This window comes from Girardinichthys multiradiatus, chromosome 14 (genome assembly GCF_021462225.1).
Source record: "Girardinichthys multiradiatus isolate DD_20200921_A chromosome 14, DD_fGirMul_XY1, whole genome shotgun sequence".
Lineage (NCBI taxonomy): Eukaryota > Metazoa > Chordata > Actinopteri > Cyprinodontiformes > Goodeidae > Girardinichthys > Girardinichthys multiradiatus.
Genome location: NC_061807.1, coordinates 31,360,876 through 31,384,527, shown reverse-complemented (window position 1 = coordinate 31,384,527; position 23,652 = coordinate 31,360,876). Strand labels below are relative to the sequence as shown.

Genomic DNA, 23,652 nt, shown 5'->3' with positions numbered 1-23,652 from the left:
ATTGAAATCCCATTTTCATAAATTTATAAAAATATTTTTTTATTTAATAGCAGGTGCATAGGTATTCACACCATTTGGTATGACACTCAAAATTGAGCTCAGGTGCAACCTGTTTCCACTGATCATTGTTCAGATGTTTCTACTACGTGGGACCTTCAGGCATCAGGAAACTGTACCCAAGGATGGCCCAGACTTGTGGTGATGCGCATTTCTCCTCTTGATATCTTTCGCAGTTTCCTTTTGTTTTTTTTCTGTGATGTCACACAAGGGAGCAATGTGTTTGAGGTGTACTTCTACAGATATGCTTCTAATTAACTCAGATGTTGTGAAATAAGCAGAAGAAATCAGACGTTTAGAAAGCTATGACATCATCTGGGAATCTCTTAAAATTTTTTTTTTTTTAAAAAGGGACAGCTATCTTCAGGCACGTAAACCTCCGACTTTGAAGAAAGCCAAAACATTCCTCTCATCATTCTAGCATTTAGTAAACAAATTATGTTGGTACTCCTAACTGACCTACAGCTGAAAGAAAAACTGCCTGATTTAAAGCCAGGCATTGAGAAAAAAAAAGTCTTTATTAGCACTACACATAGATATCTCATTTCAATTGCACATTATTTCCAGCCTCCGCTCTGGCTGGAACCAGGAGGACCACACCAAACAAATGAAATGAACTGTCCACAATCTCCATGCCAATGTATAGTACACACTGTATTGTGTATTGTATACACTGCATTGACTGGTGTGCACCAGACTACTGGTGGAATGGTTATGAGTTGTGGAGAAGCAGCCACACCTCCAAATTGCACATAGGCTTATTCACCAAAGGAAGTTGTTAGGTTTCTAAAAAAACCCAAAAAAAACAAATATTACTCAGGAAGGCACCCCTTCTCAGAAACCTCCTTCATATGCATCTTCTTATGCTTCTGAGCCCTGATTATATTTACTGAAGGTGGAGGTGCATAAACCTCCAATGTTTATGGGAAATTTCCACAAACAAAGCACCTGTGGTAAATGTTTCTGGCAAGTACTAAGAACAAAGTAGGGTCATGAGTGTCTTCAGACTAAAATGAGCTTTTCAAGACAAGGAGATCATGTGGTGTTGCTATTCCAGTAATGAAACACAATGCATGCAAAACCTTTTTTAAAAGTATTCTGTACATCATGGCTCTCGGTGTTTCAGTTTTCGTTTGACATACACGTCTCCACATAGAAGTGTGACAATGCAGGATTGCTGATGCCAGAGTCCAAATCTCTTGTTTGCATCAGTTCCCCATTGCAACAATATACCACACCTCTGCTGGGATCAAAATGCAAAGGCTGGGTGGAGTTCTTGTTTTCTACAGTTGAGGTCAGGTCCTTGTAAAAACCATGAAAAGAGTCGATGGAGCTGTGGTCGTCCATGAGTTCCAAGTGGATGTCACAAGGGTCGACAGGGACAGAGATGGGAGGAGCCAAAGAATCTGCGTCCTGAACAGTTGCCTAAAGCAGAAAAAAAAGGTAAGAACATTGTATCATTTGTAGAGACAACACTGGGTGAAGGTGGAGAAAATCCTACCAGAGCCTTCGCTGGATTGTCAGGGGTCGGTCTGTCCCGTCTGGGTTTTCGCAGGAACACAGTGAGAAATAACAAAAGGAACAGCAAGGACAGGCCAATTCCAACACAATGCATTGGCAACATCCCTGCAGACACGAAAACACAAACAAGAAACAAATCTGTAGGATTAAGGACGCATAAAACACCAGGAGGAGGTTAATTTGGTTCTTTAGGTTTAAGATTAGGTTCAATCAAACTGATTTCAAACTTAATCAAACTTATTATGCGAGACCTTCTCTGACCTCCGAGTCAGTGCTAACGACAGCAAACAAATGCATCACTTTCTTAAGATCCAAGCAGTTTTAGTTATTTACCATCTCCTTCTTACCTGATCTGGAGCCAGTTTCAACACACCCTGGAGCAGATTTTGGGGAAGCAGCCATGGAGAAGGTTGGGAAGGAGAAGTTGGCCACGGCACAGTAGTTCTGACCTGGAGACAAACCTGAGAACTCCACGCTGGAAACCACTTCCTGGGTCCAAACTGTGCGGCTCTGATCCGTACAAGCAGCAACAAATTTACATCAGGTGTGCATGTCATTGCAGTTATGACATCTTTTGCAGAGTAACATACATATTGCTCCTTTTTAATAACTTCAAATAGGTGATGTTTAATTTCATGTTTATAAAGAAGTTATTAGAACATTCGGACATTTTTATAGTTTTTGGAAGTTTCGCATGTTCTAGATCTGTAGTTTGACAAAATATTTTATATTTGATTTACTCTTCATCTTCAAATGATTGGCAATGTGTCGCTATTTTTTAAATACTGTGATGTTAGGGTTAATGTCAGACCTGGTTGTCAGAGCGATTGAGCTCATTGTACAAAGTTACTGTGGTCCAGGGATCTATCAGTTTTGAGATGGGACAGCACACATCACGAGAGCACCTCCTGTTGGTAGCGCAGGGAAACTGCACCTTCACAGACATACTGTCGTTCTTCAAAGACACTGAGACAGATGGAGGGCTGAAGGCTGGGGGCGGGGACAGAGAGGGCAGAAACCATTAGTGTTATTCTCCTAAGGTGTATTTAATGAGATTTATATTTCAAAACTGGTTATGTTACATAAAGCAGCGGTTTCAATCCAGAGGTCAGACACAAAGTAAACTACCATGAGTCCGTATCTCTGGTTTGAGTTTGTTGCTTTACAAAAACACGGCAAATAGCCACTGACTGAAGTCACTGTAGTCAAACTTGTGTGGCTTGATCCACACAGTGGAGCTGGGGCTGAGGTGGACTCCAAGGCGAATCATGTTGTACAGCTCAAAGTTTGAAAAGACCTGGGAGACGTCACAGCTTCGGGAGGAGAGCCAAACACACCACGGGACATCCTGCCAGGGATCCCTGGAGTCCAAAAATGCAAAACCTCAGATGCATCATGATAATGGCTTTACTGTTGTGCTGCTGCTCTGCTGGTTGTACATTTTGTAAAAGAAAATTAACACTGTGTGGTTTCCCTTTTATGTAGAACACAACATTTGTTCTAATTCAATTGATTAACTGATTCAACAATTTATCAGTTTCTTATTGAGTCTATAAGATATTCTCCTTCCTCTGAATGAGTTTTAAAATGTTTTTCCAAGCAAAATCATTGGTTAACTCTCCCGAACTTAAATAAAACAGGGTTTTCCTCACATTTTATAAATTAGTATAATGCTTTACATTTTTAAATAGAAGGTAGGCCTTAATTCAATTCAATTTAGTTCAGTTCACCTGAGTTTTATTTATATAGCAGATTGCATCCAGTCAGTGACTAGCAGCATTCACTCCTCCTGGATGAGCATGTAGAGACAGTGGACAGTCAATGGTGTTGACTCTGCAGCAATCTCTCATACTGAGCATGCATGTAGCGACAGTGGAGAGGAAAAACTCCCTTTTAACAGGAAGAAACCTTCCAGTGTGAGTCGCTATCTGCCACGACCGACTGGGGGTTTGAGAGAACAGAGCAGAAACAAAACAAAGAAAAGCTAGGAGGTAGAAAATGTGTTTTATTGGAGTTTTTTGTGATAGATCAGCACAAAGTAGCACATGACTGCAAAGTGGAACAAAACAAATTTAAATCTGGAACTACTAAATAAAATTTGTGGCAGCTAATTGCTGTCAGAAGTCAACTAATTAGTAAACCCGTACGTAATTTAATCTCAGTGCAATTGAAGCTGTTCTGTGAAGGCCTCAGAGGTCTGTTAGAGAACATTAGTGAACAAACAGCATCATGAAGACCAATGAGCACAGCAGACAGGCCAGAGATGTGTAGATGTGTAAAAATTTAAAGCAGGGTTAGAGTATAAAACATATCCTCACTGAGCACTGTTCAATCTATCATTTAAAAACAGAGAGTATGGCTCAGCTGCAAACCTACCAGACATGGCGGTCCACACAAACTGACAGGACGAGCAAGGAAATCATAATCAAAGAAACAAGCAAGAGGTTGTAACTCTGAAGGAGCCTAAAAGTGAACCATTATGTGTGGAGACTTAGCTAACAATGCGCACACCCTAAACAAACAATTTACATCATGAAACATGGGGGCACAAAGGCATTTCTTCACCAGGGACATGGAAGATGGTCAAAGTTGATGGGAAGAGGGACAAAGCTAACAGAAAGACTGCTGCAAAAGACTTAAAACATACATCCCTGGTTGTATGTTTAGGAGGTTTAGAACAAAGCATATTGATTTGTTAAAATGGCCCAGTCAAAGTCTAATCTAATTGAAAACTTGTGGAAGGACTTGAAAATTGGTATTAACATACGGTTTTCATGTGATCTCACTGAGTTGGGGTTATTTTGCAGAGAATGAGCACAAATTCCTGTTTCTAGATGATGTGTAAATCTGGTTTAGACATACCCCAAGAAATGCACGCCACACATTTTAGTATTTGTAAAAAAAAAGAAACCAAAAAAAAAAAAAAAACTTGAAAATCCATCATGATTATCTTTTCACTTCACAACTATACATTGCCTTGTATTGGTCTATGACATAAAATCCCAGTAAACACATAAATCAGTTGTGTTTAACTGACTTAGTTTTGGTGTTTACTTGTCTTTCTGTGTCATTTACTTTTGAAATTTTGACTTGCACTAATCATTATTGCAATTTAATACTTGTTTTCTTACAGTGGAGGCTGTAGTTCTAATTCTATTGCATTGAGCGCCTATTTACATCATATAGCCTACAGCACTAATGTTATATTTACATGCTATTAATATATGTATACAGTCTAAATATATTTGAAATGTGTGGAATAACTAGCTTGGATAAAAGGCGATGATCCTACCCTATGAGTACATATAGTGTCTATGTAAATGTTAACTAAAGCAGGAACTGAATTTCAGATCTCACACACCAGCATTAGGACTTACCCCTGAGTCTTGGTCTGCACAGTGTAGGTGATATTAGGACTGGCATGGGGACAATCCCACCGCAGGAGGCAACTTAAGTCCAGTGATTCCACAGCAGTGTCACAGACTAACCCAGTCGACCCTGAGAGGTTCGCACGAAACCCAGACACCAAAATAGCACAGTCACACAGGTGCTCACTGACCCCTTAAGTCCAATTGTCACAACTTTGTTAAGCTTCACTAACATATTGGAAATACCATAGAATGTAACTTGATGCAATATTTAACAAAAATGTCAAAAAATAGGAACCATTTAGGGGGGAAAAAAACCCCCAAAAACATTTAACCAAGATTCATCAGTTCAATGAGTACAACGGCATCAAAACAGCAAATTTAAACATTTGTCCTCAGAATCTTCAAACATCTTCAGTACTCACCTGTGATGAATTGGACAATTATTACAGACCGCACACACCATGTGAAACCCTGTGTCCTCATGGCCACTGTGCAACCTCTGAACAAAGGAAAGTAAGACTATGATAAGCTCAAACAACATGTAGTTCAGAGCATCGGAGGATACAAACTCCCTTTAAAACAAGACGGATGAACCTGTGATGAGCCATAGAGGCAGGAGAACCGGCTGCAGGGAAGGATAATAAACCTGATGACAAAAGGAAGGTGGAAGGGGTGGAGAGAGGCAAGGATTCAATTAAAGGCTGGTGATTTTGTGAGAGAGGATAGGCTGTTCGATCTACTTAAAGAGGAAGGTGAGAAAAGAAACCATGAATGGGTCTACAACCTAATGTTTTCTGTATAGATATACTTATCCAATGTATTGCTGCTTCTGCGTAGAGCTCATTTACATGGTCTGAGTTTAATTACCTGTAATAGGTAAAGAGAAAGTAAACCAAGTATTGAAATAACAGTTATAGACAAGTCTATTTGAAACTGGTTGGATGTTGCTATAGGTTTGAGGAAAGAAAATGTTCCTTCTTCTTACTAGATATGCTGCATTAAGTTTCCTAAGGTTATGATACAAATCAGTAGCTTGTGTGTTTTGTATATAACTGTCCCATTAAGCAGGTTGAAAAATATTCATTAGTTTTTTCATATCACTTACAGGTAATAATGACAATATATACAGTGTACACTAAGAATAAAGTAAAATTTGGCATTTACACACTCATTTGACACTTAACCTTTTGTTTTTAGATGTTTGGTTGCGACTTGCATACGTCATTTTTATAAAAAAGACTAAGTCTAAGCTACTCATAGAAAGTGACTTGTTATAATTTAATCAAATGCTGCTTTAATGTAAATGTTAATGTAATATTTCCAAATACATTAATTGGTTTACAGATTTCCTGGAATGAAAGGCAGTGGGTTTTGTAAATGCAGTTGGAGGTTGCAAATTGGTACATTTATGAAAGCCTGCCAGTTGAAGAAAATTGATTATTTGTTCAAACTTTGTGGTTAACATTTTTCAGAGTGTGTTTCAAAACAATATATAATGTTACTAGCAGAAGTCTAACTCAAGGTTACTTCTAAAAAGAAGAAAACTATGTCAAAACTAGCAGAGAAATATGAATAAAGAACATTATTTGACTTCATCTAAATAAACACTTGATTATAACAGCTTTAGAGTCATGAACATTGCATTTAGACATGGTTTAGCAATTTCAGGATTACTGTCTGCAAGAGAAAACAGCTCAGGGTAATGTAATGATGAAGATATTTTGCCCTGGTCACAGTACAAAATATCTGCAAAAGGGTTAGGTTTCGGAGAGTCTGTAACGCTACACTAAGATGTTACTTTATTTTTTACAGCAGATATTAGCAATACTAATGGGAACATCTTAATATTTGTGGCAATACATAAAAAAGGAAGAAAAAAAAACCTAACAATGGCAATGGACATAGTTTTAGTAATGGTTACTGATTAATTTGGATTTAAGGTTAGAATCATCCGAGAAGGTAAAAAAAAAACCAGCTAAAACATCAGTGCATTTTCAGTGCATCTTTTTATTCAATGCCATCTTTAAATAATAAGAATCTGTACATCTCTTAAACAGGTCTTTGACCATTCATTCCCAAATATAATGATAAACAGTTTCCTTTTTAACAGTAATACAGTTGAAGTGCTTAACCAGGCAACCAGAAGGGGCCAAATAAAGAATATTCAGCAACAAAAATATTCTTAAGAACGGTGAACAGCACTCTCATCCGCTCTCTCACACACACAGCCACTTACTCAAACGCTCCTCAGAAATGCACTGTACACCTCTGGATAAACACATTAAAGCAAAACTGCCTGTTCATTCAGAAGCAGCACCAAACATCAAAATAATCATTGCAACCGTATTAATACTAAACTTAAAGATTCCTCATTTCAGCCTCATCAGTCTCTTCCGGTATAAGAATCGGTACAGATGTACATTTACAGGATCTCACTGCGACAAACTGGAGTGCTCACATCCTGATAGAGTCAAATCATGTCTTGGGACACCCTCAGTCCAGCAGAGGGCGTCCATCACCAAGGTCTCACAGCAATCCTGGAGAAAGTCATTTCTTTTAAGTCTGGACAGTATTTTAATGAACTCATGCAGACACACAAACTCCTGTGCAACAAAAAGACGTGTCTAGAAAAATTGCTGCATTAAAATCTGTGCAAATTTTAAGGAGACCCGCTTATTTTCCAGGGAAGAGCTTTGCATTTGGTGTTGACAGTCAAGGATTTATGTTTGAGCTCCTGGCAAGGCCAGTCCTGGATCCAGGCTGGTGTTGGTGGTCGTGGGGGTAGGCGAGGGCGACAGGCCCTTGGGTCCTGGACAGAGTAGCCCACGGGAGGCCACGTGATCCCCATTCAAATTTTTATAGGGGTTTCGGCGAGGGGGGGTTCTCAGACACACTGAGGGGAAACGGAGTCCAGCCAGGCAGCAGCCAGGACAGGAGATCACCTCCTCCTGGTCCAGAGAGTGTCCGCTGCTGGAACCGAACGGGGACGAGCCAGCGGGGTCGCTGGGCTGGGAGTGATAGCCGTTGTTGTTGGTTGTGGGAGTGTCTGTGGCAGCGCCCCAGCCTAGCGGTCGGCTTACAATCACATTGTGGTTGTCCAGATTGGAGAGGGGCAGCAGGCACTGAGGCCGGTTGGAGATGGCTGACCTCCAGCCGTTTGATAAGGAAGGGTTGGAGGGATGACAGGGAGTTGAGGAGTGGGAGGGAGGAGGATGTTTAGAGTAAAGGGATGTGATGTCCTGCATATCTGGGGAGATGGTGCAGTCCATGGGCTGTTCCGCCATCTCCTGGTGTTGTTGGTCCACCAGATTCAGCGACAGAGGTTCAATTGACAATGGAAGACCTGAATCACCTGCCAGAGAATCCTCCTTTTCTCCACCTAACAAACTTTCCTCCTCACTCCCTCCTCCGTTCACGTCACCATTCACATTGTTCATCTCAAACATCGACTCCTCCTCTGTAAGGACGGTGTTCGGCGCTGACATCATATGCGGAGGAGGAGTACACGGCAGTGAGTGGCATCGCCTGTGCCTCCTGGGAAAGTCCACGTCCTCAGCTTCAGATGCTGAGACGTCATTACAGTCCAGCAGAGGAGGCAAGGTAAATGTCAGGGATATAACCGACTTGCTGGGAGTATCAAAAAGTTTGATTTTTCCTCCTTTCAGGTCTTCCCGCTGCGAGAAGGGGTTGACCCGAGCAGAAGGTGCCAAAGTAATGGATGGCGTGTCCGGAGGGTGCAGCATGTCTGACTTGCTGCGAGAGAGACGTGGATCAGACATGTCGCAGAGGGATGGCCTTCGCAGAGGCCCAATGGCTGGAGAGGCAATTGTACAGAGAATATGAATACAGTAAATATCAGATTATCCTCACATGGTGCCCTAACAATGTCTCACCTTTCACTGGAGGTTCGTCCCTCTGCCTTCTCTCAGCTCGTTTCTTCTCCAGCTCCGCTACAATTTGGGAGAAAGATGGACGGAGTTTCGCAGTCATCTGAGAAGGACAAATTGATACAGAAGATTACAGGCTGAAGAAAAGCACAACAAAAAGAGTGGTTAACAGATTGAAATCCTCATTGTTGTAAGACACACACTACTTCCTCCTGACTAAATACATGTTTTTATTTACACCCACAATCATCATGCATGGTCTTTTTTCATCTAACAATTACCCATCTTCTAGATAGAAGCGATTGAATGCGGTTGAGTTGATAAGTGAGCAGAAGAAAAAATAGTATTTTAGAGTAAGGATTAACTTTATTGAAATTGGTTAAACATTGTATTCAAGCTTGTATTTTGTAAATTTTCCCATGTTAAAATAACTTTGCGGAAATCCTATTTCCTAGAGGAGATGTTAAAGTACCATTTATGTATGGGGGTGGTCCCGGGTATCAAAGTATAATAATTCCAGCCGCCTAGAATCCTCTAAATGAGATACCAAAGAAAGTGCCACAGTTTCTTCAGCTGTTTGAAGCATGGAGTCACAGAGCTACCCCTCCCCACACCTGTTGTACGCACTGCCAGTCAGCTGGCTTAAAGAAGGCTTCTACACTTTTCACTCGTTTAATAGAAAGACAAATTCAACTGTTTGCATTTCCTGTTGCGGAAAAATAAGCAGTCATGGTGTGGAAACTAAACAAGGGTCATACATCCCTATTTACCAGCTGACTGTGGGGTCTACAGGAGCATATAGCCTGACTAATAAGCTAATATCAGCTTGTTATACTCATGTTAAAATTTTATATTCTACACAATAAGGACTAGAAAAGCAATCCCGGACTTTTAGAAGTAACTAATTTAGTGGATGTTGGGTAAATTTTTACTATGGTTTCGCATCAACATTAAAATAAATGAACCCTATAGACAACATCTCACCAATAATAGTATGTCATAATACCTGAGCAGCAGTAGCTATCTAAATGCCAATTTTCTTTCCTAAATAAAATCACCTAGGATCAGATATTAGATTTCACAGCTTTATATTTTTTGTCCAAATACAATGATCCCATTAAACTATGTCTAGTACCATCATTTACATAAGGTTAGATAAAGCGCAGCTGTGGAGCTTACCTAAACTCCCTTTACTGTCATGACACAAAATATGCAGATATAACACAGACAGAGCAGGCTGGGGAGCATACATATCAGAGATAGTGCACATGTGTGTGCCTAATGAGCATTTCATACATTACAGCAAGCGATGGCCAAATCCAGGAAATAAGGTGGACAGTCTCCAACCATCTGCTGAAAGGCCTCAACGTCCAGGCCAAAGTCCTGAAGGAAAACACACACACACAAAAAAATTCATTCTAGAGGGCTCTCTAAAAAAGTTTTACTTTTGTTTCCTTCACTTGGAGAGAAAAATATATAAACCTAACTTTAGACTTTAATTTCTAATGACAAGGACTTTCAGTTGGTTATATTGTTAACCAACCACAAGGGGGAGAAATGTTCTTATTGTCTCATTTATTATTCTTTGGAGTAATTGTTGCAATTGATACAGAAAACCAGAGTGAGCAAAGAGATTTTTTTTCTAACATACCAGTAGACTTCTGGACCTGGAAATGGTGAACTATCAAATGTTACTGCATTTTACTTTACTTTAGTGCACTTTTCTCTTAAACCTAATTGTAGAAGTTCAAGGAAACTACAGAAAGTTGCCTCAATCCAGCCACAATGTGACTTTTCACCACAAAAACTGAACGCATTTACATCACTGCCAAAGCCTTTGTCCACAACTAGTTATTAAATATATTTTACTATTCAGCTAAAGCAGAAATTTACAATTTAGGTAAGGATCGGTCATTTAAAATGCAACAATAATTCAGAGAAATTAATTCAAATAATAATACCTTATTAAGTATTTTTAATGTTTTTATTGTATTTTACTGTATTGTTGATGTTTTTAAAATTGTGAAATGTCCCAGAGAGAGTATCTGATGATACATGTCGTTTTGCCGCTTTTCCTGTTTAAAACATCACGTTCAGATCCACTTCTAAATATTTATTTGATAAGAGAACACACTATTTGTTGAGTCCAAGCTAAGCTGATGTTGCACACAGCACATACACACTGCTGTGTTCTTTATCAGTATTTAAATACTCGGTTGAGATAGGAAAGGCAGCTTCCTGTTTGTCCATCATAACGCACAGAGAAAAGATGTCCAAGAGGTTTTCAAAAGCAGCTCCAGTAATGGTGCAAGTCATTATGGCTTACATTTCTGCCCATCTCATGGTCATCTAGTATGTATGCAGGTAGGTTTCTGGTCAGGCTTCAAAGTGTTTCGCCTTCGTTTCTTATGAAAATTGTTCTCATTCAAACAGGATGTGGATGAGATTTATAAGAAGGTTAAATTGCTTGTGTCCGTGATGAAAAGCTGCACGGGTACCTCAGTGCGTGGCAGGATGTCTGGGTCGGCCTGTATCCTTGCAATGATCTCACACAAGACGATCCCGTATGCAAACACATCCACCTGCAGAGACACCATGAGATAATTTATCACAAGCAAAATATACCAACTAATAAAAAACAAGAAAATTTGTGGTGCTTAAAAGCTAAAAAGAAGAACTGGCTTTAATTTTATTACATTTCTTAGGAGAACACCTGATAACACTTAATATTGAAATACAAATGGTTAAATATTACATTTGTTCAGATTAGAAGTAGTTTTTTGGTGGACAGGTGGCTAAGTATCATAAATGACAAACACTGATTTTAATAAAAGTTGTTTTTAAAAAAGTTGCTTCACCTGGTAAATATTTATTTACACATTTTTAACCCCTTAGCCTTAGCATTAGGGTGTATTATCTAAGCTCTGGAGTGGTTAAAAAAAATAGCAGCAACCCTGCTTGCATTGAGCAATATTTATGTTATGTCTGAAGTTATTAATAGTCAAGATTTTTCACATAAAAGCAATTTGGTAGATTTAAAGTACATAAAATTATATCTGCACTAGGTGGAAACCAATAAAACCAATTTTTAAGTGATGCCATCACAAAGAAACAAATCAATTGAAATAGAATCAGATTGCAGTAGGCCTATATTTAAAAAAATGCATTACGAATCTTTTACGAAAAGTCAACAGCACAAAAAAAAAAAAAGGGACACCAATTGTTGTATAAAAATGAATAACAAAAAAACTAAGAAAAACAAAGCATGTACACAATTAAAATTCATCTCACAGCACACAACCTGGCCAAACGTTATGAAATGTGCATCAGCACACCCAGAGTCATGCAAAAATTAAATTAAAAACACAATTATGACCAGCCAGCCAGGAGGGTTTATCAGATTACCTCTGTTTTAGTGCACAACATGCTTAGATCTGGTTTTATACACAAATTTGAAGCTTCCTCTAAGCCCTGCCACCTTGAAAAAACACTGAGAAAGTCTAATATAAACCCCAATATTGAGTGACAATTTACACTAAGCTCTACAATACAAAAAATAAAAAAAATGGGAACGTCTGCCACGAAATATTCCCATAAAAGAACCTTTCTGTTTGAATTGCAACACGAGAGGATTATTTAAACATTTATTGCTTTACCTCATTGCATAGTTCCTTGGTTTATTTGACAGTCTTTTTTTATTTATTTATTAAACTTGCAGTCAACATTGAACTCTGGGAACAATCTGCAGCTAAAAGACAGTGAAAGCCGCCACAGGTCAGTACCTTTTCATTGTACACTTCTCCTCTGAGCACCTCTGGAGCCATCCAGTAGGGGGAGCCGACAACTGCCAAACGTTCCGGGATTTCTTCTTCACTGCAGATGGGAAGAGGAAGAAAGATGCATTGAAATAGGAATTTATATACTGAAAGGCTTTATCAGAAGTAGACATTAAAACATGCCGTTTAGATTCACTTCTAAGCATTTTCTGATAATATAATACAAGACTGTGTAAAAGGGCTTAAAACTGAGCCAGATTAAAAGCAAAAGAAAGGTTAAACAAGGCAAAAGAAATGCAAGTGGAGACCAAGCCGAGCTGAAATTGGAATAAAATGAAAGTATCAGAATGAAGCTTGAACTTTGATACCCTTTTATTTAACTGAGACTGGACTTAATGACAATGTCAAGTTTTAACTTAAATATGACTCCAACCATCTGCCAGACCAAGGACTCTTGAGGTCATCTGTTTCAGTTTTTACAACCTGCAACTTACATCTGCTACCTATTTACGTAAAACTTGCAACAGTAGAAGAAGAGAAAAAAACTCAATGCCATTAGGACACCCGCAGGAAACCATGCATTACCTGAACTGAAGTTGAAAGTTCAAAAAGAAGCAGTGTATTTGCTAGCTGTTGTGGTGCTAATTTCTATTGGCAGTACAAGTGAATAACAATTGTCTTAAGATTTATGTGTTTAAACATTAAATTAAATTTATTCATATAGCAACGATTCACAACCATGGCCAAAAAACAAACAAAGATCCAATTTATAAATAGAAATACATAGTCAATTCAACCCAATCCCTTTAGATAGATTCAGAACAAATTCAAAGCATTCCAGCAATTTCCTAATTATAAAAAATACAGTCAAGTTCAGTTTATTATCTCAGTTGGTTAAAAAGTTTTCTATCTAAGGAAACCCAGCAGATTGCATCAAGTCACTGACTTGCAGCATTCACTCCTCTTGGACAAGCATGTAGCGACAGTGGAAAGGAAAACTTCCCTTTAATAGAAGAAACCGCTAGCAGAACGAGAACCTGGCTCAGTGTGAGCGGTCATTTGCAACAACCAACTGGGGGTTTGAGAAGAAAGAGCATACACAAAAAAGAAACACAGAAGACTGATCTAGGAGTACTTTCCATTTTAAAAGAGAAAGTAAAGTCTTAATGGCAGAAGTGGCCACTTTAGCGGCTTTATTGATGAAACAAAAAGAAGAGGGTAACAACTGCATTGACTAGTTTTTGGATATTCCTGAACAGGATATTTCTCATTTTGGCAATATTCCGGCAATGAAAGCAAGAAGACCTAGAAATTCGTTTAATATGGGATTTAAAAGACATGTCCTGGTCAAAGATGACACAAAGGTTCTTTACATTATTACTGGAGGCCAGTTTAATCCCATCCATAGTTAGTGACTAAGCAGTTTGTTTTTTAGAGGCTCTGGTCCAAACACAACTTGTCTAGTCTAATTTAAAAGCCCACAAAAAGTAATCTGGGTTATTGTGTACCTCTTAATCTACCCAACAGATTGGATTAATCAGGATTTATGGATAAATATACCTGCGTATTGTCACTTTAAATTTATTCCTCGCCATCTAATAATTTTACCAAGTGGAAGCATATACAGTGGAGAGAACAAATATTTGATACACTGCAGATTTTGCAGGTTTGCCCACTTGCAAAGCATGTAGAAGTCTTTAATTATTATCATAGGTCCTCTTCAACTGTGAGTGACGTAATCTAAAACAAAAATCCAGAAAACCACATTGTGAATTAATTTGCATTTCATTGCATGACATAAGTATTTGATCATTTAACAACCAGTAAGAATCCTGGCTCTCACAGGTCTGTTAGTTCTTCTTTAAGAAGCCCTCCTGTTCTCCACTCATTACCTGTATTAACTGCACCTGTTTGAACTCATTATCTGTATGAAAGACACCTGTCCACACCCTCAAACAAACTCCAACATTTCCCACATTTGGGCTAAAACGTACAATTAGGTGTCTGTATTTGTTTTTGTTGCACAAGACACAATTTGGGTTTAAGAATTCAACGGTCGCATGCAGGCTATGGGATATACCGTATTTTCCGCACTATAAGGCGCACTTAAAAACCTTTAATTTTTTCAAAAAATGACAGTGCGCCTTGTAATCCGGAGCGCCTTACAGGTCCTTCTCAAAATATTAGCATATTGTGATAAAGTTCATTATTTTCCATAATGTCATGATGAAGGTTGAAGGTTGACGTTTTTTGTATTAAAAACACTTTTCTTTTATTGGTCGGATGAAATATGCTAATTTTGTGAGATAGGAATTTTGGGTTTTCATGAGCTGTATGCCAAAATCATCCGTATTAAGACAATAAAAGACCTGAAATATTTCAGTTAGTGTGCAATGAATCTAAAATATATGAATGTTAAATTTTCATCATTACATTATGGAAAATAATGAACTTTATCACAATATGCTAATATTTTGAGAAGGACCTGTATATATGGATCAATTGGTTAATTGGTTGATCCATACTGGTTGTACACGGCGCTCTGTCAAAATGTTTCAGTACGACTGGTAAACTACAAAGCCGCACCGCTTGCAGCATTACGGCTACCGTAGTCAGGGGTGTCGCCGAAGTAATAGCGGTAAACACTTGTACTGTGCTTACTCCTAGTCCAACACCACTTGTGTGTGTATAACGTTTGAATGTACTGTTGCAGGAATTGCCTGAACTATATGTAATTAGATGCTCAACTCAGCAACGTATGAGTGAGGGAGTTAACCCCGAGGAAACTAGTAACTTCGGCCCTGGAGAAAGCGTCTCCCCTGTGTCATCAGACTACGGTCAGGGGACAGAAACAGGAAAGGTTAACAGTACTAACGTTTGATTTAGTGCATCAAACTGTTTATTTTACGTGTTTACTGAATTAGGGAAAAGTTCCCTTTCACGTTTTAACTAACGTTTGATTTAAACTTCAACTCCAATGCATTCCTAACGTGCGGTTGGCTCTATTCAATAGATTTCTATGTAGAGGAGACCTTACCATGAGAGTGAATGGAGTTATCAGAACGCTGGTTTGTAGTGTATTAATAAAGTTTGACTGACTGACTTATCTGACTGTTTTGTTGACATTCTCTTTAGCACAGCTCCATCTAGTGGATGCATAACGCAACTCCGGTCAAACGTTTGACTGCAGTAGCTTCTATTCTATGCGCCTTATAATCCGGTGTGCCCTATATATGAAAACAGTTCTAAAATAGGCCATTCATTGAAGGTGCGCCTTATAGTGCGGAAAATATGGTAGTTAAAATCAGATACACTGTTAGAAAACACAGTCTTTATTCCTCACTGTCTGACAATCAGAATAAACCCAGATGGGTTAGGTCAGTTACAAATTATTTCTATTAGATAAATAGAAAACCAGCGAGATAATGTTTAGGTTTGTAAACCTTCAAATTCAAAGGTCTAAATTAGTTTTTGGTACATTTGCCTTTTAAAATGTACAACTTCAGTCTTTCCATTAGCTTGTTGCAATAGGTTGCTGAAATTATGGTCCATTCCTCCTGACAGAACTGGTGCAGCTGGGTCAGGTGTGCCTCCATTAAGTCCAATGTTCTAAACTAACAATGAGAAGGCATGATAACTGTTAAAACACATAATGATCTTAGTGTATGTAAACCTTTTCTTTCAAAAGTAAACAAATGCTTTAGGTTGAGTTTAATCAAGACTGATATTTTGATGTTTAAAGATATTTATCAAAAGAATAATTCATTTACATTTATCTAAATTTGCCAGTACCTGCATGCATGGTTAAGATAAAATCTTACTTTTACCAAGAATGTCAAGACCAGAAGGAGAGCAATCAACTTCAGCAGCCTTGGATTTATCTGAAAGCAGTAACCAACTTAAAACTGGGGGACTTCTAAGGCCAAGCAAGCAGCAAAAAACGCTGAATCTGAAGCGAGGTTTTCTGAGGCGAAGCTATGCTCAATGTGTTTGCCTGAACTTCCTCTGAGTCTAAGAAACCACAGCATTTTCAGTTATGCAGAGATATTGTTGTTCAACTTTAGCAGAATATAAAAAAAAGGAAGGAACTGAAGAATGCACAAGGAGGATGTGATTGCACACACACTCCCCCCCTCCTCCTGCTGGCAGATACTTCCTCCCTGCTCTATTTCCATCTGCCACAGTGGGTTATGATGCAGCAGAAAATCCAAAACAAGAGCCGAGACGGTCATGGCTCCCGGTGTAAACACCATTTGGAGAAGTGGACTGGCAGAAATGAGAAAGCACAGAAGACAGAAGGAAACAGGTTCTGCCGAGAGCTCAAACAACTAAAAGTTGGAGTAAAAATAAAAGACCAGAGGGACTTGTTATTTGAGGGACAGCAAGCAGAGCAGCAGGGGGACTGGAATAGTTTCACCATATTTGGAGCTTTTCCTAACGCCCCCCCCCCCCCCCACCCGACAGACTCTTCAATCATCTCCATTGCTTCCCTTGTTCCTTCTAGCCTCCATGCCATTTGCAGACAAGCAACACAACCAGTATGTCCATTCTGTCAGTGTGCTTTGCTGCAGGACACAACTGTGTTGAGTAAAAATGAAAAGCAAACATGACCTTGGGGATGACAGCAGTACAATCCACCAGCTGCTGTTAAAAAACACTTCAGAGCAAACAGAGGGACAAATATGCAAAAGAAAACAGCGGCAGCCATTCAGGTGGAGAGAGGCCTCACATTTGAGAAATATCAGCCAGGTTTCTTTTTCCTCCCCATGTTTACAAGGTGATGCACACCGAGAGGTTTGTAGGTAACCATTGACTGAGACAATCAAGACTACGACGATGGCGAGGGAGGCATAATCAGGATACTTATGAGGATGCAAAAAGAGAAAGAAGACGGCAACGAGGAGGACAATGACAACTAGGACAAGAACGACAAGGACTACCAGAATGCGGATTAAGGACTGCAAGTGACGACTAGATTGAAAACTGAGAATCGCAACGAAGACAACAAAGAAAATGTCAACGTGGGCAACAAAGGGGACATGAAAGAGGAACACAATATTGACTAGACTGAGGATGACAACGAGGACAAAGACAAGTACTGAGGGAACGAAGATGACAATGAGGATGACAAGGTTGAGGACAATGAGGTTGAGAGGGATGAACAGAGGAATAATGGCAATGAGGATGAAGAGGATAATGAGGGGGATAAGAATGACTATGAGGATGATACTATGTTCATGGCTAAGGGTAAAGAGGGGACAATGGCAGCTATGCTCACTGAGGATCAGGACAAACATGAGGATGAGGACCGGATTGATTATGAGGATAATGATGGCTTTGATGACCGTAACAAAGACAACTGTGAGGATGAGGATGACGACTAGAGATGATTATGATCAAGAGAATGACTAGGATGAGAACAAGGACAACTATGGATGTGATGAAGTCAAGTATGAGAATGACAATGAGGATTAGGACAAGGACAACAACATTTCTTCATGGTGTGAACAACAGCTCCTTGACAGAAATCAAAAATCAGCATTAGAATCAGTTTCACAAAAAAACTAAATGAACCAGAACTGCCCAAGAAACCGACTTGAGGATCTCCAATTGTCAGTTTTTTTTTAAACATGGGAACTTCAGCTTCTCAAATCCATAATCATCTTTTCTGCAGCTATGCAGCTTTTACTTGCTCAATACCAGATAGAAGGTGAGGTTTAGTCCTTCAGTCAAAGGCCTTGAATATAATAGTTTCTACATATGGCCTTAGTAAAATGCAAATATGCCAGTAATTTTCTAAAATTCTGTCTTCACACAAACCTGGAGAATACATAAACTCATTACTGCAGTCAGGAGCTTTATTTTACAAGCAGCATTTTCAATGAAGCACTTTTCTGCTCCCTGAAATGAAACATTTTTCCACATTGTGGTAATTCTCTTTGCTCAGTAGAGAATCTGATCTCAAACCAATTCTGGAGACATGAAGTCACCAGGAAAAAAATAAATGAAACAAAATAAAACTTCTGTGTCTCGTCACCCAGTACAAAACGACTATAAATTACATGCACCGCGGAAATGTGTCTAAATGCAGCTGCAAACATAGAGGAACAGACGGCATGACGGGAGCAACAGAGCTTGTTGAACTTTTTCAGCATCATTAATACTCTGCACCTTGGCTCAGAGAAGCTGTCATTCTTTCTGTCGTTCCATTCTTTTAATTATTCTACAGAGTAAACAGGAGTCAGACCGCAATATTTGGAGGAGGAGACTTGTGTCTGCATACCATTAAAAGCTAAATCAAGTTTGATTAATGGCCCTATTTGTTTGTGTGACTATGTCTCGTCTGAATGTGTCCAAGAGGAGACAAAAAAAGTGTGTGAAAATATTTCAGAGAGATATGGCATGCCCCACATGAGACAAAGAGAGAAGTGAAGGAATGTGATTTATTGAGCCGGACTTATCTAATCACAGAATGTTTATAGATGGTTAGATTTTTGTGGACTGACCTGTAATCCGGAATTTTCTCTGCCAGGCCAAAGTCTCCCACCACGGCTGAGCACATGCCACCCTCCAAACGCACAAGACAGTTCTGTACACAGAGGTCAGAGGTCACAAACATAGGTCACCATCTAATGTTTCAAATCCAAAACACTTCAACAGTGATGCAAGACAAGGCGGTCAGTGGGTTTTAGTTGCCAGAGAAACTAACTTCAATGTAATTTAAATAAAGTAGTAAATTACACTGCACAAAGAAGTGCATCACTGTGGAAGTGGAAACAAAAAAAAAAAAAATATATATATATATATATACATGGTTTTCATTTTTTGTGCCATGCATTAGCTTTAATCCCCATTTACATTGATACCACTAAATTAAAGCCAGTACAACCAACTGCTTTCAAAACATGCCTAATAACTAAACAGAGTCACACCAGAGAACATGTAATCTCCACTGTCAAGTCAAACTTTATTTTTATGGCACATTCATGGACAAAAACACAATTTCCTTTCCATAAAAACACTAACAAAAGTGCAATTGCATGACAGAAATGTGTTGCTTATATAAAAGAAAAGGTTATGGCACCAGATCATGTAGCGTGGTACACCAGAAAAGCTTTTGGCTTCTGTAAACATAATGTCCAGATATAAACAAAGAGTGCATATTTTCATACATGTTCATGTGCATCCATGCATGCAGCATTTGGTATAATAACGCATGCATGTACAGGTCCTTCTCAAAATATTAGCATATTGTGATAAAGTTCATTATTTTCCATAATGTAATGATGAAAATTTAACATTCATATATTTTAATTCATTGCACACTAACTGAAAAATTTCAGGTCTTTTATTGTCTTAATACGGATGATTTTGGCATACAGCTCATGAAAACCCAAAATTCCTATCTCACAAAATTAGCATATTTCATCCGACCAATAAAAGAAAAGTGTTTTTAATACAAAAAACGTCAACCTTCAAATAATCATGTACAGTTATGCACTCAATACTTGGTCGGGAATCCTTTGGCAGAAATGACTGCTTCAATGCGGTGTGGCATGGAGGCAATCAGCCTGTGGCACTGCTGAGGTCTTATGGAGGCCCAGGATGCTTCGATAGCGGCCTTTAGCTCATCCAGAGTGTTGGGTCTTGAGTCTCTCAACGTTCTCTTCACAATATCCCACAGATTCTCTATGGGGTTCAGGTCAGGAGAGTTGGCAGGCCAATTGAGCACAGTGATACCATGGTCAGTAAACCATTTACCAGTGGTTTTGGCACTGTGAGCAGGTGCCAGGTCGTGCTGAAAAACTGAAATCTTCATCTCCATAAAGCTTTTCAGCAGATGGAAGCATGAAGTGCTCCAAAATCTCCTGATAGCTAGCTGCATTGACCCTGCCCTTGATAAAACACAGTGGACCAACACCAGCAGCTGACACGGCACCCCAGACCATCACTGACTGTGGGTACTTGACACTGGACTTTTGGCATTTTGGCATTTCCTTCTCCCCAGTCTTCCTCCAGACTCTGGCACCTTGATTTCCGAATGACATGCAGAATTTGCTTTCATCCGAAAAAGGTACTTTGGACCACTGAGCAACAGTCCAGTGCTGCTTCTCTGTAGCCCAGGTCAGGCGCTTCTGCCGCTGTTTCTGGTTCAAAAGTGGCTTGACCTGGGGAATGCGGCACCTGTAGCCCATTTCCTGCACACGCCTGTGCACGGTGGTTCTGGATGTTTCTACTTCAGACTGAGTCCACTGCTTCCGCAGGTCCCCCAAGGTCTGGAATCGGCCCTTCTCCACAATCTTCCTCAGGGTCCGGTCACCTCTTCTCGTTGTGCAGCGTTTTCTGCCACACTTTTTCCTTCCCCACAGACTTCCCACTGAGGTGCCTTGATACAGCACTCTGGGAACAGCCTATTCGTTCAGAAATTTCTTTCTGTGTCTTACCCTCTTGCTTGAGGGTGTCAATAGTGGCCTTCTGGACAGCAGTCAGGTCAGCAGTCTTACCCATGATTGGGGTTTTGAGTGATGAACCAGGCTGGGAGTTTTAAAGGCCTCAGGAATCTTTTGCAGGTGTTTAGAGTTAACTCGTTGATTCAGATGATTAGGTTCATATCTCGTTTAGAGACCCTTTCAATGATATGCTAATTTTGTGAGATAGGAATTTTGGGTTTTCATGAGCTGTATGCCAAAATCATCCGTATTAAGACAATAAAAGACCTGAAATATTTCAGTTAGTGTGCAATTAATCTAAAATATATGAATGTTAAATTTTCATCATGACATTATGGAAAATAATGAACTTTATCACAATATGCTAATATTTTGAGAAGGACCTGTATTACAACTTTGGAAGCAGTGTTGATGCTAACCTTAGACGTGAGGTCCCTGTGGAAGATGCCCTTGCTGTGCAGGTACTTCAGTCCACGGGCGATGTCCAGAGCCAGCCTGAGCCGCGTGGTCCACGACAGGTACGCTTCACTGCTCAACAGCTGCTCCAAGTTACCGCCGTTGATGTACTGGACCATCAGAGGAATCGCAAACAGCAAAAACATGTTCATTTCGGATGCAACAAGTGTAAGCTGCAGATTTTAATAAACTTCTACTGGAACCTCTTTATGAATGATCCCTGCAATACTGATGCTAAGGTAAACATGGACTCCTATAATAAACTCAACGATATTTGGGTCTACTAAAAAATAACAACTAATTGATATCTTATCGTCAACTTATTTTAATTTTGGCAAATCACAATCACAGACTCAATTTGCCCTGTGTTTCAGAGTTATAACCATTGTGATGATTAGTTACTGACTTAAACTAGCCCTCTGCAGCATAATTTATAACACTAAAAGGTTATAAAAAGAAATGCAATCTAAGCTGCAGCAAAAAAGTAAAAACTTTCCCAATGCAGATCAAAATTTAAGAAATGAGTTGTTCTGCAATAAACTGAATCACAAGATTGCTTGAATTTCCCCTTTTTCTGTCATCTTGTCTTCAACACACACTAACATGAAAACAACACCACACAAGCCACAGGGGTGTGAATACACCAGATCTCACTCTAAGCTACAATGTTGTTTCCTATTCGCTGCTGGTAACCATGGTAACAGCTGGTCAACTGATTAGATGTTAAGAAACAGGCGAGACATCCTGCCTGACCTTTGCAGGTTTAGTAAGGTGATTCTGCTTCATGCTTACTTGTCAGCAAGTTAAGTTATAGAGACAAATCTGCTGCTTTTACCATTTTAACATATTTAGCAAAAATAAATAAATACAAAATAAAAAGAACCATAGATCAGACCCAGAAGTGGACTTTAATGTAGTTTTTTTTTTTTTTTACTGGGCCCTTTTGTGCAAGTGCAGGTATGAGATTCTCACAGTACGATGACCATAAAACAACAGTTAAACAGAATTCACATAAAAATGTCAAACAAACATCGACACCATGATATAAATGATTTTATTTTAACCAGAATTGTTTTTGATGTTACTATAATACAATAACGTTGCAGTTGAAATCAATCCAAATCCAAAAATGCAAAAATTGCGAAAATGCCTCATAAAAATAAAGGCATACAGTTTCCTAAATTGTTCTGGTTGATTGTTTTCTACTTTTGTGTTGAAGATAAATCTTGTGGCTGAGCAGCAGAACTAGATATTGGTCACGCTTTCTTCCTGTCTTTGCTATATTTAGCCAAGTTTATTGGATGGCCCAAGTCTGCTTTTGAGTAAAAGTCGCTGAATGTTTGTGGTCCTATTTACTATTAAAGCGAAAGCAAAACATGCTTAATAAAATAAAAAAAAACAACAACTTTGTGTTGTACCTAATATTTTCCATTTCAAGATTATTTTATTTGTGGGCTGGTGGGCCAAATTTGTCTGATTCTTGAACTATGGTCAGGGACCGCACAACATGATTCCAAGGGTTGCCTTACTTGCAGGAAATTAACAATTAACCTAAAGTTTAAAGCATAAAATAACCTTTAAAAAAAGCCTTGTAATGCCCTGCTTGGACACAAATAGCAAAAGCCTGGTGATGAGGGGAGACAAATTGGGAAAATAAATGGATAATTTCCTTTGTAATCTACCTCCTTGTAATGTATTTTCCTTTTATGCTGGACTGTCTGTGCAACTAGCTGTTGTCAACAGGAAACAGAAGTGATGCAACTAATGAGATGCATTTTTAATTTCATCTGCACCATCAAGACCTTACCTCTGTGAGAGCGTGCAGCTGTCCCTCATGAACACACACTCCTATAAACCTGTAGGAAGATGAGGAAAGCAATCAAAACCACACCTGTTTCAATGCACACGGACAAATTCAACCAAAACTTAATAGCAGATAAGGAAAAATTTCCCAGGCATTTCAAGTTAAACATTTTTCTGACTGACATTCATTATTCAAATTACCTGAGTATGTTGGGGTGAGATAGTCTGTTCATGAGCTGGACCTCCCTGAGCATGTTGGCTCGGTTGCTGGCCAAGATGTTCATCTTCAGAGCCATCACCTGACCCGTTACGCGGTGCTGCACCTGGGTTC

At 39.2% G+C, this 23,652-nt stretch overlaps 2 protein-coding genes across 2 annotated transcripts in view; both read right to left on the bottom strand.

The window, feature by feature from the left end:
• Positions 1-556: 556 nt before the first annotated feature.
• si:dkeyp-75h12.7 lies at positions 557-6,796 on the bottom strand. Its single transcript, XM_047385956.1, has 8 exons — positions 5,544-6,796; positions 5,372-5,448; positions 4,956-5,076; positions 2,770-2,939; positions 2,390-2,568; positions 1,926-2,088; positions 1,559-1,683; positions 557-1,482 (listed from the first exon to the last, which is right to left on the bottom strand). The coding sequence occupies exons 1-8, from the start codon at positions 5,555-5,557 to the stop codon at positions 1,180-1,182; spliced, it is 1,152 nt and encodes a 383-aa protein (XP_047241912.1). The 5' UTR covers positions 5,558-6,796; the 3' UTR covers positions 557-1,179.
• Positions 6,797-6,936: 140 nt separating this feature from the next.
• The window catches only part of tesk1b (testis associated actin remodelling kinase 1b), a 39,105-nt gene continuing 22,389 nt past the window's right edge, over positions 6,937-23,652 (bottom strand). Inside the window, exons 3-11 of the mRNA XM_047385955.1 lie at positions 23,523-23,644; positions 23,326-23,374; positions 21,482-21,628; positions 19,119-19,201; positions 12,619-12,709; positions 11,335-11,418; positions 10,133-10,219; positions 8,843-8,939; positions 6,937-8,763 (exon numbers count right to left, since the gene is read on the bottom strand). Of these exons, the coding sequence (XP_047241911.1) occupies positions 7,670-8,763; positions 8,843-8,939; positions 10,133-10,219; positions 11,335-11,418; positions 12,619-12,709; positions 19,119-19,201; positions 21,482-21,628; positions 23,326-23,374; positions 23,523-23,644 (1,854 nt within the window). The 3' untranslated portion in view covers positions 6,937-7,669. The remainder of the gene's footprint in view (positions 8,764-8,842; positions 8,940-10,132; positions 10,220-11,334; positions 11,419-12,618; positions 12,710-19,118; positions 19,202-21,481; positions 21,629-23,325; positions 23,375-23,522; positions 23,645-23,652) is intronic.